At 32.7% G+C, this 17,869-nt stretch overlaps 1 protein-coding gene across 1 annotated transcript in view; it reads left to right on the plus strand.

Annotated features, from left to right (window-relative positions):
• Window positions 1–7,334: 7,334 nt before the first annotated feature.
• The window catches only part of LOC146998993 (uncharacterized), a 100,501-nt gene continuing 89,966 nt past the window's right edge, over window positions 7,335–17,869 (plus strand). The window contains exon 1 of the mRNA XM_085812226.1: window positions 7,335–7,910. Within this exon, the coding sequence (XP_085668352.1) occupies window positions 7,466–7,910 (445 nt within the window). The 5' untranslated portion in view covers window positions 7,335–7,465. The remainder of the gene's footprint in view (window positions 7,911–17,869) is intronic.

The following is a 17,869-nucleotide window of genomic DNA, read 5'->3' on the forward strand; positions in this document are numbered from 1 at the left end:
GTGTCCGACGCAAAATCGCAAAACGAAAACAATAGTCCTTCAGGGACAAAGCCCCTTTGGACTAAAAAGTCTGAAGGCTTTCAGATTTTATATTACGCTCAAAAGGACTTTTTTTTTTTTAATTTTTGTGTGTTACCTTTATTTATTAAATATCATGTTTTCCGCATTTAAAACACAAAATTCAGTTCAACAGCAATATTGCAAAATAATTTTAAAATGAGCACATCTTTAGAATTTAGAATACACAGTCTCATCGCGCGCAGGGGCCCACTAGCGGCCGAGCTGTAAAGTCGCTGAACACTGGTAGTTCGGTTCGAGGTTCGAATCCCGCGAACGGGCTGGCTGCATGGGCGTTTTCGTGGTTTTCACCAAGTGTAACGTGTATACCAGCCGGTTCCTCTTAGAAGGTCCTCCACGAAGGCCCTTAGGCAGATAGCCTAAGTATCGCAATGAATCCTCGAGGCTTCGCCATAATCACACACACACATCGCGCGCAGGAGATTTTTTTTTCCCCCGTACAGTGTTGCCATTGCTGGCTTTAGAATCGTTTTGTAATCAAAAACTCATAAATGCTTTGCAAAATATGAAATAGATAATAATGAAATTCCAGATTCTATTCTCCAGAGGCCCATATTCAGAGGAGGATTACATTATTCAAAACTGAATGGCTCTAGGAACTGTTGTTTTATCACAATGCGAGAAACCAAGATACATTTATGCAAATTCTTAATTATTTCATTTCTTTAAAAAAAATACAGAGCTCTAATATTTAGTGGCAACAATTTGAAAAGAGAAACACAGATTTTACTGAGACGCCCCAAAATCCCCAAAACAAAATTAATAGCCCTTCTGGGCCAACGCCCTATGAGCTAATAATGATACGGTAAGGTATAAAGAAAAATAGCTTATAGAGAACATTAAATTATTAGCAAAGAAGGTATTAGAATATTAGCACAGGGGGAGAAAAAATAAAGTTACGACAAGGTATAAAGAAAAATCTGGTATGTGCACCACACGAGTTCCTTGTACCGATTATTAAATTATACATATTTTTTGGTGCATTTCATTTAAACTCATTCCATTCATTAGGAATATACTTCTCATTTTATTGCTTCAGTTCCCCCTTCGCGGCAAGGCAAAAGTACATAAAAACTCAAAATATCTTTATTAGAAATTGAAAAACATAGAAAAATATATAACACCAAATACAGTTAAAACAATTTCTACTAATCAAATTAGAGTTTACTCGCAAATACAAGCAATTCGGCCAGCGAGCAAGAAGGCAGATTTTTCGGTGCTCAAAACTGAAAGTTTCCTTTTGGTCCCACTCGGCAAAATGACGCTGAAGGTGCAGAAAAAGTTAATTCACTATTATGCTAAGTTTCAAATGTAAACAAATATGGCTGCTGTGGTAAACAAAAATTAGGCTTAGCCGCACTTAAACAGCTTTTTAAATTGTTGATAATTCTACAATTACTCCATGCAGATTAACTAAAGCATAAAAACGTTAACCGGAAGATAAGAACAACATAATTCAATCATTTTGAAAGCAAAATATGCGCAATTCAGGTGACAGGTGAATGCAGGCCCCGGACACCCGGATGGCTTAATATGACAAATCGGGTGTCGTCCGGTACCCGCACCTATTTAGAACAACACAACCCTGGCGACTTCCTGAAAGGGCTGCATCGGGAATATATTAATGGAGAATATGTGGTATTGACGTGGCCAAACAAGGGCGTGTGCATATATAGGCTTCAGTATACAATTAATAAAAAGTTTCATACACAGGTACATTGGTGGTATAGGTACATTGGATACATATGTATATTGGTTTAAGTGATTAATGAGATAGGCAAACAATAAACACTTATACATTAAAAGAAATGAAACACTGACGCAACTGGCGCAATAATGCAGAAGATGACAATTAATGAATACACGTAATCGTGTGTCATCCTCTATGACTATACATAAACTACTAGAAATGATATGCATAAACACATCCAAATGATGGCGATAAATGAAAACACATAATCATACATTATTCTACTGGACTATACACACATCAATAAAAATGATACATACACACCTACACGTTGACAGAAATGATACACTGAGAATGAAAATTGTGTATCAGTGTGAACGATGACAATTAAAGGTTACACATATTCGTGTATTACCTTACTTGGCTCTACATATATATTAGTACAAATGATACACTTAAACACTTATACATTAATGGAAATGAAATACTGAAAATGGCACTTATACATTATACGATAGATGAAGAATAATGGTAACACGTAATCGTGTATCATCCTAAGTGGCTATACATACAGTAATAGAAATGATACACTTATATATTAATATACATTTATAACATGGTAAATGATGCATTTATACATTAATAGAAATGGTACACTGAATGCGCAATTCACCAACGTATAAGGATAAAAAAAAATTGAGCTCACGAAACCGAGTAACAGAGTGGGTATATATATATTTATATACTTTTGGGTGCGGCCGATTCCAAGGGAGGTACACAACTACCTGTTATAGCAGTCCTATATACAAAATTTCAATGTTCCGAGGCTACTCGTTTTTGACTTATGCGAGATAGATACGTACGTACGTACGTACAGACGTCATGAAAAAAAAACTCTTCTGAGTCCATTTTAAATCAATTTTATAATTCGTCTGGGGAAAAAGAGTCCTTTATTCTGTCTTGCGTACAGATGTCACGTAAAGACGTCGTTCAGTTTATAGAGATATTAGGTAATTTGGAAATAGGAAAGATGAAAAATTAGCAGCCGCCTTCGCCGGGATTCGAACTACGGATATCTGAAATACCGGTTCAGTGTGCTGACCACTACACCATATTTTTTGCTGCTAAGAAGGCAGGAGAATTAGATTCACTAAGATTCGCTAAGAAGGCAGGAGAAATACCTTATATACTCCCCCTTTTAAACGGCGACTGGGGACTTTAGGAGACCCAATCGCCAAATCCTGGGTGAGGAGAACCCTTTTAGTTCGGGTGCCACTGTAGAGACATTAGGTGTTTTTTTTTGGGGGGGAGGAGCAGGCAAGATGAAAAATGAGCCATCGCCGGGACTCGAACCACAGACCTCTGGAATACCGGCCCAGCGTGCAGAACCGCTACATCACGAAGGCACGCTAGGAAGGTGGGAGAAATACCTAAGCTGCATCCGATAAAGGATAAAACGGTAATTTTCGTTGAAATATGACACCCAAAAATTTTTACGATTACAACACTTCCCTTACTTCGTACAAGGAAGTAAAAATAGCTTACAGAACTATTAAATTGTTCAAGAATAGAAAACGAAAATTAACTATTCTTGCGGGAATCTTCTACTTGTTAACTTGACCGCTTACTCTACGAGAGCAGGAAGGAGGGATGGGCTAATTCTTCACATTACGCCCGACTTAAAGAGTATCCTGGGAGAGATATGATGAGAACCTGTCGGCCAGATCTAGGTAATGGTATAGGTGTGTTGGTGTATTTAATTATGGCAAAGCACACGAGGGCTATCTGCCTCTGCCTAAGGGGAAGGATGCCTTCGTGGAGTATTTCCTAATGGAACTGTCTCGTATAGACGTTACACATGGGGAAAACCACGAAAACGTCCATGCAGCCAGCCCGTTTGCGTGATTCGAACCTCGAACCGAACTACAAGTGTTCAGGGACTTTACCGCTGGTCGACTCCTAGGTAAAGAAGAATTATCGTCTCGTACATTTCAATTCCGGCACCGCTGTAGACTATATCAAACTGTATCCTTCCCAGTTAGTGCGGCCCACCAGCGGCCGAGCGGTAAAGTCGCTGAGCACTGGTAATTCGGTCCGAGGTTGGAATCCCGCGAACGGGCTGGCTGCATGGGTGCTTTCGTGATTTTCCCCATGTGTAACGTGTATACGAGCCAGTTTCCCTTAGAAAGTCTTCCACGAAGGCATCCCTCCCCTTAAGCAGATAGCCCTAGTGTGGTTTGCATTAATTAAATACACCACACCACACCCAGTTAGTGTGTAGACGTGCCGAGCATTTATTTCCCTACAGGACGCACAGGGGAATGCGATAATACTTTACGAACTCTGCGCATTTGAAAATTAAATTAGAAGTTACAGAAAAAGAATTAAAGTAAATGAACACGCTGTAAAGTAAAATGATTCTTAAAAATATGAAACTTTGAATTCTTTCAAAAAATATTTAATTTAAATAATTATATAAATTAAAGAATGCTGGCAACAGCTCAGATAAAGTATCCATATTTCTCTATCAAATAATATGTCTTTTTTTAAAAATGCTACTCCCTTTTACAAGGTCAGCTGACATATTTATTTAAGCCCAAGTGTAATGCGAATTCTCCGTTTCACACTTCAATGAACGACAACAAAGAAAATGGCAAGACGTTCTCATTTCAGGGTCTGGTTAAGAGTTCTTAAAGTGCACGAAGCAATTTTTTATTCTTCAGATTAAATCAGAATTGCAAACGCTTTTGACTGGAGCTTTATTCTAGGGCTACAAGATAAAAACACATTTCCTGCCTTCAATTTTCTCGAGCGAAATCAAATCTATACCCTAAATTAGTAGATAAAATTGTGCACTTACGGAGAATTTTCGTAGGAAATTGGTAGACATTTTTTTGTGAATGACATAGAAAACTCAGAAGCAACCATCAAAGAATTAACACTTAAAATTATTAGCCCAAACGGCGTTAGCGCAGAAGGGCTTTTAATTTCGTTTTGGCGTTTTGCGACGGTTCACTTTTGAAATTGTTGCCACCAAATATTAGAGCTCTTCATTATATTTAAAGAAATTGAATAAGGAAGAATCTGCATCAATGTATGTACGCATGTTTCTCGCATAATGATAAAACAACAGTACCTACAGCCATCAAAATTTCAAAAAAATATCTTTATATCCACTGCGCGAGTCTCTGTATCGGAAATTCTAAAGGATATGCTCATTTTGAAACTATTTTGCGATATTGCTGTTGAACTGAATTCTATGATTTAAGGGCGAAGAATGGGATACTTAATAAATAAATGTAACACACAAAATGTTAAAAAAACGCTCCTTTGGACGTAATTTAAAATCAGAAGCAATTCAGTCTTTTTTTTTTTACTTCCTTGTTCGAAGTAAAAAGGAAGTATTGTAATCGCGAAAAGTTTCAGGCAGCATATTTCAACGAAACTATCCATTTTGACAGCTTTCAAATGCAATTTAACGATGTATTTGCGTGATATCTGTACGTAAGGACAGAATAAAAGACTCTTCTCCTCCAAAAAAATTACAAAACTACTTGAAAATGAATTCTGAAGAGAATTTTTCGTGCCGTCTGTGCGAACGTACGTATCTCGCATAACTCAAAAACCAGTAGCCTCAGAACGTTGAAATTTTGTATATAGGACTACTATAACATGTAGATGTGCACCTTGCATTTTGGTTGCAATCGGCCGCGCCAAACGTTTCAAAACATCTTTCAAAATATAACTTACCAGTATGGATGCACACTTTTAAAATAATTCTACCTTAATTAAACTTAGGAGATAATATAATCAATTAATCAATACTGTTTAGGAAATAAATTATTATATATATATATATATATATCTATATTAAATTTTAACAAACATCCACTCTGTTACCCGGCTCAGTGATCTCAGTTTCTTGACTCTTATATGTTTGTAGATTGTATATTTTTTGTTTTAAAAATGATTGAATTATGTTGTTCGTATCTTCCGGTTAAGGTTTTTATGCCTTTAGGAAATCTGTATACAATATTTTTAGAATTATCAACAATTTTAAAGTTGTTTAAATGCCTCTAAGCCTAATAATTTTTTTGATGGCGGCCATTGCTTGTTTACATTTGAAACAGCAAAATAGTAGATTTGTTGGCAATCTAGAGAAAGTAAGCTTCGCAACAGCAAAGATAACGTCTTCATTTATTATTGCAAATTAAATCATGCTTAATCCTTTCTGGAATTTTTTCGAGGAAATAAGTGTTTAAGATTTACTTCGTAATTTTTAATATAGATATTTTGAGTTTTTATGTATTTTTGCCTTCTCGCGAAGTGAGAATTGAATTAATTGAATTAGAAATACTGAATTGTCTGTGAAAAACGTTTCTTTTTTGTTTTGTTTGCTTAATTTCTTTTATCCATCGTCCTAGCTTTATTATAGTATTTGAATAGAACATGTGACAACGATTAGATAATTCTTTAAATGATATAAATTTTGTGCATTCTGAGTTATAATATGAACGAAATATAATACTGTTAAGTGAACCTAGCGCCAGAGTGTCGCTATGGTAAACAAACAGAGTGAATTTTAAAGAATGCATTTATTCTATTGTGGTTTATGCGCTGTCGGCGAAGTAGATTTAATTCAATTCAATAAGTTTAAATGAAATGCAAGAAAAAATGCGTATAATTTAATATTCCGTACAAGGTCATGTGGTGTACACATCAGATTTTTGTTTGTTTGTTTGCTTGTTTACATGCTGTAATTACATCAGTTAAGCTGCTCAAAGACAAGACAAACACAGCTGTGTTTTAAAATTAGAAATCGGACATCCTCATTTCAAACATTAAACATTTTGACCATTCTCGAATCAATTTTGACTATGTTTTTGCTGGATGTCTGTACACACGGAAAGAATAAAGGATTCTTTGTTTCAAAACAGAATGTAAAATGGATTTTTTTATGACGTACGTATGTACGTAGGTATCTTGCATAATCTCTCATGTATCTCGCATACGGTTAGTCACACAACTTGGAAATTTTGTATATGGGACTACTATAATATCTAATTGTGTATCTAATTGTCTAATTTTTTATTGCAATCGACAGTGACGAATATATATAAACTTCTCAGCTTTTACGCGGCATAAAAACCCTTCCGTGCAGGTTTTAAATGTAATGTTTGTTGTTCCCTTTTGGCATTTTTACGGTACATTTAAAAGCCAGACGAAGGCTAGTTTTTAAATAAAAAGAACATGAACTTAAATTTTTAATTTAAATAAAATTTTAATAAATAGAACGTTAAATTTTTAATTTAAATAAAAAGAACGCTAACGACAACACCAAACAAACAAACAAACAAAAAGCTTCAAATAAAATTTAACGATAATTCCTCTCCTCTTCAGAACGACACCAAAAATTTCTGTAGGAGAAAGTTATTTCCTATTTTGCTCGCCAAACTTGTGCTGGTAAATACGGCAACCCTCAGCGCGCTGTGATTGGATTATAAGTTTTATCTTCGTGACGTCAGGAGTTGAGTAAGAGGTCTACTGGAAACTCCAGTTGGGTGATTATCTCTTTCATTGACGTTCCGTCCCGGGGAAGGACGCGTTCTTCTACTATGTGTCTCGCTTGGTAGTGTTTGTTTGTTGTTCAACTGTCTTGTTGACTCCTTGTACTCTTGGTTGGATTTCTGAAATAGTATGGGCATTATGCTTTCCATTCTTTCATTGCTTGTGCTTCTCGCACCATTTCCGACAGTTCTTACTTCCAAACTGTGCAAAGACAGTGAGTGGTACGATGTCGAACAAATTAAATGCCGGCCATGCACAATATGCGAAAACAAATCTTGGGAGATGGCCCCTTGCACTGATTTTATGGATAGATTTTGTGTCGACTTTACAAAAATCGCGATTACAATTGGAACCAATCGGGACCAGGGGGTTTTCGACAGTAAACCCCACAAGTGGCATGAAACGGAAGGACGTGATATTACGGATCGTCTGTCCAAAAAGGAAGTGACAACTATCTCCGACTTTGCAAATAAATGGGGGACTGTAATTCTTATAGTTTTCGGGCTCACCTTTCTCTGTGTAGCAGTCGCAATTGCATTAATGGTCATCAAGAGAACAAGTAGATATGGCAACGGTAAGTTTAATTATATTTTTTTCTATTTTATTGAACAATTTAATAATTTAACGTAACATTATAAGTGCAATATAATTCTCCTTACATTGGTGTATCTTTTATTCTCGTTTCTAGGCTAAGTGTAATGAAACTCATTTGCATAAGTAACAAATATTTTATCACAATGTGAGAAACATACATTATTTAATGTCTTTAAATATAATATTGGGTGGCAACAATTTAAAAAGTGAATCAACGCAAAATGCCAAAACGAAATTAATAGCTCTTCTGGGTAAATTGCCCCTTCGGGCTAAAAAAGAAAAAAATTATTAAAAAATTAATTAATTATTGTGTGATTATTTTATATATATAGGAAATAAGTGTTAAGATTTCTTGTATGTTTACTTATGTTGTGCATTTAATCCTAATAATAAGAGAGAGGAGAATCAAATTTAACGCAACAAAAGAAAAAAAGTTTACATAAATAAAAAAAGAATTGTACTGCTTATTTTTGTTGAAATAAAAATGGGTTGTGTATGTAGGCAAGTGAAAAAAGGTACTTTTTTTTTAACGTTTTATGTGTTACCTTTATTTATTAAATATCATGTTCTTCGCACTTACCATAAAATTCAATTCAACAGCAGTATCAAAAAATTTCTAAAAGAGTATATCTTTAGAATTTCTGATACACAGTCTCGCGCGCTAGAGATAAATTTTTTTTTTTTTTTTTTTTTTTTTTTTTTTTTTTTTTTTTTCGTACAGTGTTGCCATTGCTGGCTTTGAAATCGTCGAGAGTTTGTTAATCAAAAATTCATAAAAGTTTTACAAAATATGAAACCGATAATAAAACAAATTCCAAACTAGGGCTTCTAGATGCCCATAGTCGGTGAAGGATTACCTTATTGAAAATTGGATGGATCTAGGTACCGTTGTTTTATCACAATGTGAGAAACATACATTATTTAATTTCTTTAAATATAATATTGGGTGGCAACAATTTTAAAAGTGATTCGCCGTTTATAGTGAATCAACGCCAAATGCCAAAACGAAATTAATAACTCTTCTGGGTAAATTGACCCTTTGGGCTAAAAAAAAAAAAAAAAACTTTTTTTTGGATAAAAAATCTTCAGTGTCTTATAAATAATTAATAAAACAGTTTAATAATGTACATTTTGTTGTTTATTTTATTGTGTGATTATTTTATATGTATAGGAAATACGTGTTAAGATTTCTTGTATGTTATTACTTGTTTCTTGTATGTTATGTTAATTCTAAGAGAGAGAAGAATCAGATTTAACGCAACAAAAGAAAAGTTTACATAAATAAAAAAAGAATTGTACTGCTTATTTTTTGTTGAGCATAATATCATTGTTTATTTTGTCGAAGAGAGTGTGTTTCATATTTTTTTCACAAGAATAAATGTGTCTTATTTTATTTATTTTTCTATCGCTGTAGGAATGAAATGTGATAAACGAAAAAATAAAATGCTCTAACATTGATCAATAATATATGGCCACAGAAGAAAATATACGATATCGTTATCAGAATTGTTTCAGTATCCGGTTGCATTATGGCAACACCGTCTAGCCAGAAGGGGGGGATTTTATAAGCCTTTTTATTTATCTATTAAGCATTTAGTTTCAGTTTATGAATATAAAAAACTACTTTTATTCGAATTTTGGTATATATCAACATTTTCTACCCTTTTGTATTGTTTTAAGTTTCCTGACGACAAAAGACTGGGATGTTTAATTTCAAAATTTACAGTTTTTAATGTCATTTTCAACTTGGCTGGAGGAATTGGTAAATTAGGTTAGAAGAATTCGATTAAGGAAGTTTAAATGAAGTGCAGGGAAAAGAAAAAAAAAAAAAAGTGTACGCCGTAAAAGCAAGCCACGTAATGTCCACATGAAATTGTTAATATTTTTTTTTTTTTCTGTGTATTCATGTTCTTTTACACCCCATTTTACTTAACTAATGCTTATTTAATATAATATTTTCAAGAAATATGATGGAAAAACGGATTTTATAATTAAAAAAAAAAAAAGTCCAGGTATCATATACGGGAACAATAATTTGTTTATTTAAATTTTGTCCGTAGGCATGTGTCGTAATGAGCCATGTTTTCTTTAAAGAAAAATTGATTATCTTTATGATTTTCATTCGTAAGAGAAATTTTGCTCATTCACATTCACAGTTTAACTTTTAATATTAGTTACAAAAATGAAACAATAGTTGCAACGGTTTTTGAGCAATTTTTATTTGTTACACCTTTTAGCTGTTTCAACTAGGCATTCTTTTCCTACTTTGTTTTTTTTCCTAATGTTATAATTTTGTAACATTCGTAATGTATTGAAACTTCGTACTAACAATTCAGGTGTTTACATTTTGCCTAAATAAAAACAAATTTATTAGAAATATTTAATATTAAAGTATTTATTTTATATTTATATAAAATTGTATGTATCTTCGAAATAATTTGTCTTTTCCATAGTGCAAACATTAAACTACTTTTTAACCCAAAGCGTGTTAGCCCAGAAGGTTATTAATTTCAAAACGCCATTTTTGTGTCGATTCACTTTTCAAACTGTTGCCACCAAATATTATCGCCATGTATTATATTTAAAGAAACTAAATAATGAAGAATCTGCATGAAAACACGAATGTATTTCGCACTGTAAAGAAACAACGATACCTAGAGCAATCAAATTTTGTATAAATTAATCCTCCAACCGAACATGTTCACTTGAAAGCCCGAATTTTGATTTTCGAATTTGTTTTATTATCTATTTGTAAAACTTAAACGAATTATTGATTAAGAAGCTCAACGACTTCAAAGCGAGCAATGGCAACACTGTACGAAAGAGGGAAAAAAAAAAAAAAAAAAAGAAAGAAAGAAAGAAAGGAAAAAAAAAAAAATATGTCCAGCGCCGCGAGACTGTGTACGGGAAATTCTAAAGATATGTTCTTTCAAATATTTTGTGATATTACTGTTGAAATGAATTTATGTGTTTTAAGTGTGAAGAACATGATATTTGATAAATAAAGGTAACACACACACACACACACACACACACACAAAAAAAAAAAAAAAAAAAAAAAAAAAACAAGTCCTTTTGAGAGTAATATAAAGTCTGAGTTCATTGATTCACGTCTCTTCGGGCGAATAAAACAAAAAAAAAAAAAAAAAAAAAAAAAAAAGGTAATACAGATACCAGGACTTTCCCCGTATCTTCTTCTTCTTTTTTTTTTATATATATATTTCGACGGTCAATTCATAGCAATTTTCTCATTTACAGGTATAAACTTCATTTTCTTTATCTGTAAATTTAGTTCCAAATTATAGTTGGCATAAAACAAATACATTGATAAACAAGCACAAATACATTGATATCTTAAAGCAGAAAGTTATCTCATTTTTAAATGCTCTTAATTTTGTTGATCTGAATTCATTAGAAAGGGTGATTATGTAAATTCCCAAACAAAAATCCCGTTTGTGTGTAGATCTGACTATCAAAAAGTTTTCAGGATCCAATAACATCCTAAATATTTATTGTGAATTTTAGTTATTTGATCCAAAATTTAATTTAGATTAACTATATTTATATTAAAATATGTCTGTAATTATTTTAAATAAATCTGTGAGAACGATACCGCTGTAATCCTTCTCTAATAACGATGCAAAAAATACCATTCATATTCATACATTTTTCAGTCTGATGCGTTATGGAACTTACATAAAAAATATCGATAGACAAAATAAACTAATTCTCTTTCATTATATCAGCACGCAGTTTTGAATGATTTTCTTCTTTCTAACCAAATGGTCGTAAAAGCACAAGTTCCATCCAATATTTCACCAATATTCAATTTTAGTGGATATAATGTGGCAAAAAATCGATTATAATCGATCAGAAATCTATAAACGAATAAACACATAACAAATATTCTTTTATATTTATATATACTGTAAAAATTACAAATTTTTGATTAACAAACTCTACAATTTGAAAGTGAGCAGTGGCAACACTCTTCGAAATAAAACATTTTTATCTCCAACGCGAGAGACTGTTGCCACTCGGGAAAAATGAGTGCGAAAATCAGTGTTTTCAATTAATATCTCGGCGAATTAAAGTCGTACGAAGATGAGAATAGTCGAAATGGCTTCCTACGAATTTTTGGAATCGGGAATAATGTATTTAATGTTTGGCAATCCTATATTTTTTCAATTGTAAAGCGAAGAACATATAGTGAATTTGAGTTTCAGAAAGCAGCGCCTCCTCTTTTTTTTTTTTTTTTTTTTTTTTTTTTGCCTTATCACGTGAAGAACATCAGTAAAACAAAAAGACGAAAGTAAAAGTTAGGTGGCCGCCATCAGTCGATGACGAAAAAGGTGAGTTTCTGGTCGAAGGTCCGAATCAGTGAACTGAAGAATTTAGTGTGAATAAAAAATGTTAAGGATGGAGAATGTCAGATGGATATTTGTGCTTTTCTCTGGGAAATGGGTGTAAAACTTAGAAATTTTTTATTAACAAACTCTCTAATTTGAAAGCGAGCAGTGGCAACACCTTCTTAAACCTTTTCAGAAGGTGTTGGCAGTGGCAATGCTTCTCGAAATAAAGCAGATTTTTATCTCCAGCGTGCGAGACTGTTGCCACTTGGAAAAATGAAGGCGAAAATTAGCGTTTTTAATTAATATCTCTGCTTTTAGCTACTCTTTTTCGGGAGGAAAAAAGTGGACTTCGACTTTGTAATTCTTGAATTATACAAAGAACTGAATGTAGATCGTAGATTGTTCCTAAGAATTGTAGAAAATTTGGTGAGGATAGCTATAGTAGTGACGCGAACAGACTTCCTTCTTTATACATATAGATTACAGACTGTACATTACGGTTTTTACAGGAATGCACAGATGGAAAGGTATGGGGATTTTTTTAATATTGAAAGACAGTAGCAGTCGACGTAAATTAAAAGATTTTTCCAAGAAATAGCCTTTTTAGTTGGAAGAGGTGAGGGAACCCTTTCTGCTAAATCAGTGTCGTGGGAAGTAACCTTCTCATCTTTTGCTTGACACGAATTTCCCTTACCAACTCTATTTTTCAGTGTTGATTTCCTTTTAAAAAAGTGGCAGTGGTTTACACTTCTGAAATCTCGTGCATCACAAACCATCTGTGAACGCTTAGCTCATAAGAGTAGGTGAGGGTGGCAGCGAAGAGAGAGAGGGGGGGATTTATGGGAATAGAGTAGATTTTTTTTTTTTTTTTTGTTTTTAATCTTTTCGCCTAGAGGAAAAGAAAATGTCGTAACCCGGCTGTTCATAAATCATTACTCTCCCCTCCCCCCCACATCTGATATAAAAATTCGAGTTAATAAAGCAACCAGTGCCTTATTCCTAAACAAAATGTTATATTTTATTTATTAGTCCAAAGGGGCTTTGTCCCTGAAAGACTATTGTTTTCGTTTTGCGTCGAATCACTATAAACGGAATGTCACTTTTCAAATCGTTGCCACCAAATATTATCGCCTTGTATTATATTTGAAGAAATCCACCGAATATGGGCAACTGGAAGTCTTAATTTTGAATTTGAAATTTTCTTTATTATCTATTTCATATTTTGGCAGACATTAGAGAATTTTTGATTAACAAACTCAAACGATTTATACAAAACTTAAAGTTACCCCCCAGACGGGCTATTAATATCGTTTTGGCTTTTGCGTTCATTCCTTTTTCAAACTGTTGCCACCAAATATTACAGCCCTGTATTATATTTAAAGAAATTAAATAATGAAGGATGTGCATAAATATATGTACGTTTCTCGCGTTGTGATAAAACAACGGTACCTAGAGGTATTCAATTTTGAATGACGTAATCATACTGCGAATATGGGCATGTGGAAGTCCAAATTTGGAATTCGTATAAACACTGTACGGGGGGGGGGAGGAAGAAATTCTAAACATATGCCCATTTTAAAATTATGTTGCGATTTTGCGGTTGAATTGAATTTTATGGTTTAAGTCCGAAGAGCAACAAATAAAGGTTATACACAAAACGTCAGAAATATAATCCCCTTGAGTGTAATATAAAATCTGAAAGTTTTTAAATTTTTTTTTTAACTGCTGTCGAATCAATGGTGATTTTAGGTAAACCATGTACGTCGTCCCAGGTATTAACGTCGGTTATTCGGAACGTACTGTAGTTAGTCTGGAAGGGTATCCTAATCCAAAATAACTCAATATTGAAAAATAAAGATATACGGTGAAAAATTTCAAAAATGGTAAAATTATAGTGATGTTTAAATTATTGTTTAAGAAAATAATAGTAACAATAAACTTTCGTAATTTGGGGTTGGTTTTGCATTGCCAATCTATGCAGTTATTTTAAAAATTGAAGGAGGGGGAAATAAGAGTGTTTTAGAGTAATATTTTTTTCACTCAATAAATGCAGTGCAGTTGAAAAAACTTTTTGAGGCAGCAATTTTTTTATTCTACCCACTATTTTCCCATTCTTCGCAACCTCGCGTGTGCCCCCACATGCAGCTGCGGTTAGTCATTCTGAAAATGCCTGGAGCGAAACTTTGTAACTTTGTGAAGAATTTAATCTATTGCCTCTGCAACGGTAGTACTTGTTTGTGGCTTTGGGGGGGGATTGTCTAAGAAAATTCACCTTAAAAAGTAAATAAATAAATAAATAAAAAATCTGAAAGGTTTCAGATTTTAAATTGCGTCCAAAGGGGCGTTTTTTTTTTTTTTTTTTAACGTTTTGTGTTTGACCTTTATTTATTCAATATCATGTTCTTCGCACTTAAACCATAAAATTCAGTTCAACAGCAATAATCCTCGAGTTTGTAAATAAAAAATTCGTTAAAGTGTAACAAAGTATGAAATCGATAATAAAACAAATTCCAAATTAAGGGTTTCCTGATGCCCATATTCGGGGGATGATTAGGTTATTCAAAAATGGATGGCTCTAGGTACCGTTGTTTTATCACAATGCGAGAAACATACATACATTTATGCAGATTCTTCATTTTTTAATTCTTTAAATATAAGACAGGGCGATAATATTTGGTGGCAACAATCAAAAAAAAAATGATGCCGAAACAAAATTCATAACCTTTCTGAGCTAACGCCCTTTGGGCTAAAAATAAAAATAAATAAATAAATAAGTAGAACAGAAATAAATTCATTTTTCATAGTAACCAGGAAGCCATCTGCCTAATTTTTTTTTAAAACTTTCTGTTGCCATTTGGCATTTAAAAAAATTTATCTTGTTGTGACTACACGCGTGAAAAACCGTGATGTTATAGTAGTCATTTTACTCACCGTAGCATATTCTGAGACCATTGAGCTCCTGATATTAAATTCGGAATTTTCAGCACTCTACTGAATATCAGCATTTTTTAAAAATAATGATTAATGACAATTCCTGAAATTTTTGACACTAATGACACAAAATTTTCACGCATTACTGGAAAGCAATAATACAGATATCTTAGCTCGCATTATAGTTTTCTAATGGACATAATATGATAAAAGAAAGTACAAAAGTAAAATATTAAACCCGTTTAAAGTAAACATCTTATTTATTTAATTTTTCTGCTGACATAATTTATGCTTGTTAGTTGTTCGCTTTTTAGTGGAAAAGAATTAATTAAACCCGTTCCGGATTGAATAAAAACTTTTCTCTGCCTCGAAATGGCAACAGTATAACCTCTACAAATGATATACATCTTTTCTTTTGTACAACTTTATGTAGACTGTGAGTGGCAACAGTAGAAACGAAAGTAGTCGTAGAATGATGTTGTTTAAAAAAGAGTGTCTTTAAAAAGTGAATAATAAATTGTTTTCTTTTAAATTTAGTAGCGTAAAGTTATTCTTAAACAAACAAAAAAAAAAAAAAAAAAAAAAAAAAAAAATGTAAGTAATGTAGCAGAACGTTTATGATGTAGCAACCGCTACAACAGTCTGAATTTGTGAACTTGATTTTCGATTTTTTTTTATGCAGCTCGAATGCTGCTGATGAGATGTTAAATAGATTCTAGATCAGATTAATTTGATATTTTAATAACATCCGTTTTAAACTAGATTGGATGTTGATTTAGACAGAAATGCATCGGAACCGCACATATGGAAATTTAGATGTGGTAGAAAACATTTCATTAAGTAAAAACTACTTAATGAAAAATGCATGAGAAGATACGAATGCCAGATTTATTGATTTTATGCATTTTCTCCTTTGCTTTTAATATATTCTAGACGATGATATAAATTTTTCAAAATAATGCTTCTGGCCTAGGCGGATTATGTTTTTTAGGGTTTTAGAACTTAACGACCTAAATTCTTTATCTGTCTTCATAAAAATATTTTTTGATAGACACATATCGAAACACTGTTAGAAGAATTTTATTAATCATATTTAATGCTGTTTTATTGATCATTTCCAACCTACGTCATTGAACTGGTTCAGAGAGTTTGATGTTATGGGTAATTCGCTAATGGTGTTTACTTCTTTGTACGAAGTAAAGTATTGTTATCTTGAAAAATTTCAGGTATCATATTTCAACGAAAATATCATTTTATGTGGCGTGGACATTCAACCTGATCATCATTTTATTTATCTGTTAAGTATTTAATTTTAGTTCATGAAAATAAAATATGATTTTTATTCAAGTTTTGGCATATATCAAGATTTTTATACTTTTAGTTGTTTAATTTATAAAGCGAGTTAAAAATAATCTAAATTTTAATGAATTTATATAGGTATTACTCGGATTTTGGAAAGAAGGGGGGCATGATCTTCTAGCAGTGAAATGGGTGTATGGGGCTAAGGGTCAAGAATTACTGATATAAAGGTCATTTTTTATAAGATTTTTTTTTTAAATTTTTAAATTAAGAAAATAAATGAAATTAACTATTCTTTGAGGTGTTAAATGATTGCTATCTGAATATTTCAGGCTACAAATTTGAGGGGGGGGGAAGGAAAAAATACTGAAAGCTTTCAGATTTTATATTACGCCCAAAGGGTCGTTTTTTTTAACGTTATATGTGTTACCTTTATTTATTAAATATCATGTTCCTCGCACTTAAACCATAAAATTCTATTCAACGGCAATATCGCAAAATAATTTAAAAAGAGCATATCTTTAGAATTTCCGATGCACAGACTCGTGCGCTGGGAGATAAAAATGTTTTTTTTTCTTTTTTTAATCCAAAGAGGCTTTGTCCCTTTGAAGGACTATTGTTTTCGTTTTCCGTTGGTTCACTATAAATGTCCGTATCACTTTTCAAACTGTTGCCACCAAATGTTAGAGTCCTGCATTATTTTTGAAGAAATTAAACAGTGCATAGAGACATCGAATTTTGGGTGACGTAATCCTACTGCAAATATGGGCATGTGGAAGCCCGAGTTTGAAATTTGGAGATCGATTTCATATTTTGTAAAACTTTAACGAATTTTTGATTAACAAACTCCAGGATTTCAAAGCTCGCAGTGGCAACAACATTGCACAGAAAAAAAAAAAAAAAAAAAATTTCAGCGCGCGAGACTCTGTATCGGAAATTCTAAAGATGGGCTGAATTTAAAACTATTTTGCGATATTGTTCTTGAACTGAATTTTATGGTTTAAGTGGGAAGAACGTGATATTTAATAAATAAATGTAACAGACAAAATGTTAAAAAAAGGTCCTTTGGACATAATTTAAAATCTAATACCTTTCAGATTTTGTTTTCTTTTTTTTTCCCCTCGTACAGTGTTGCCATAGCTCGCTTTGAAATCGTTGAGTTTGTTAACCAAAATTCCTTAAAGTGTTACAAAATAAGAAATCGGTAATAAAATAAATTCCAAATTTGGGCTTCCAGTTGCCCATATTCGGGTGGAGACGTACGTATTCAAAATTTGATGGCTCTAGGTACCGTTGTTTTATCACAGTGCGAGAAACATACATACATTTATTATTTAATTTCTTTAAATATAATACA

The sequence above is a fragment of the Stegodyphus dumicola genome, chromosome 2, assembly GCF_044657685.1.
Source record: "Stegodyphus dumicola isolate Sdum_Otavi_A_Nest chromosome 2, ASM4465768v1".
NCBI classification, from domain to species: Eukaryota; Metazoa; Arthropoda; class Arachnida; order Araneae; family Eresidae; genus Stegodyphus; species Stegodyphus dumicola.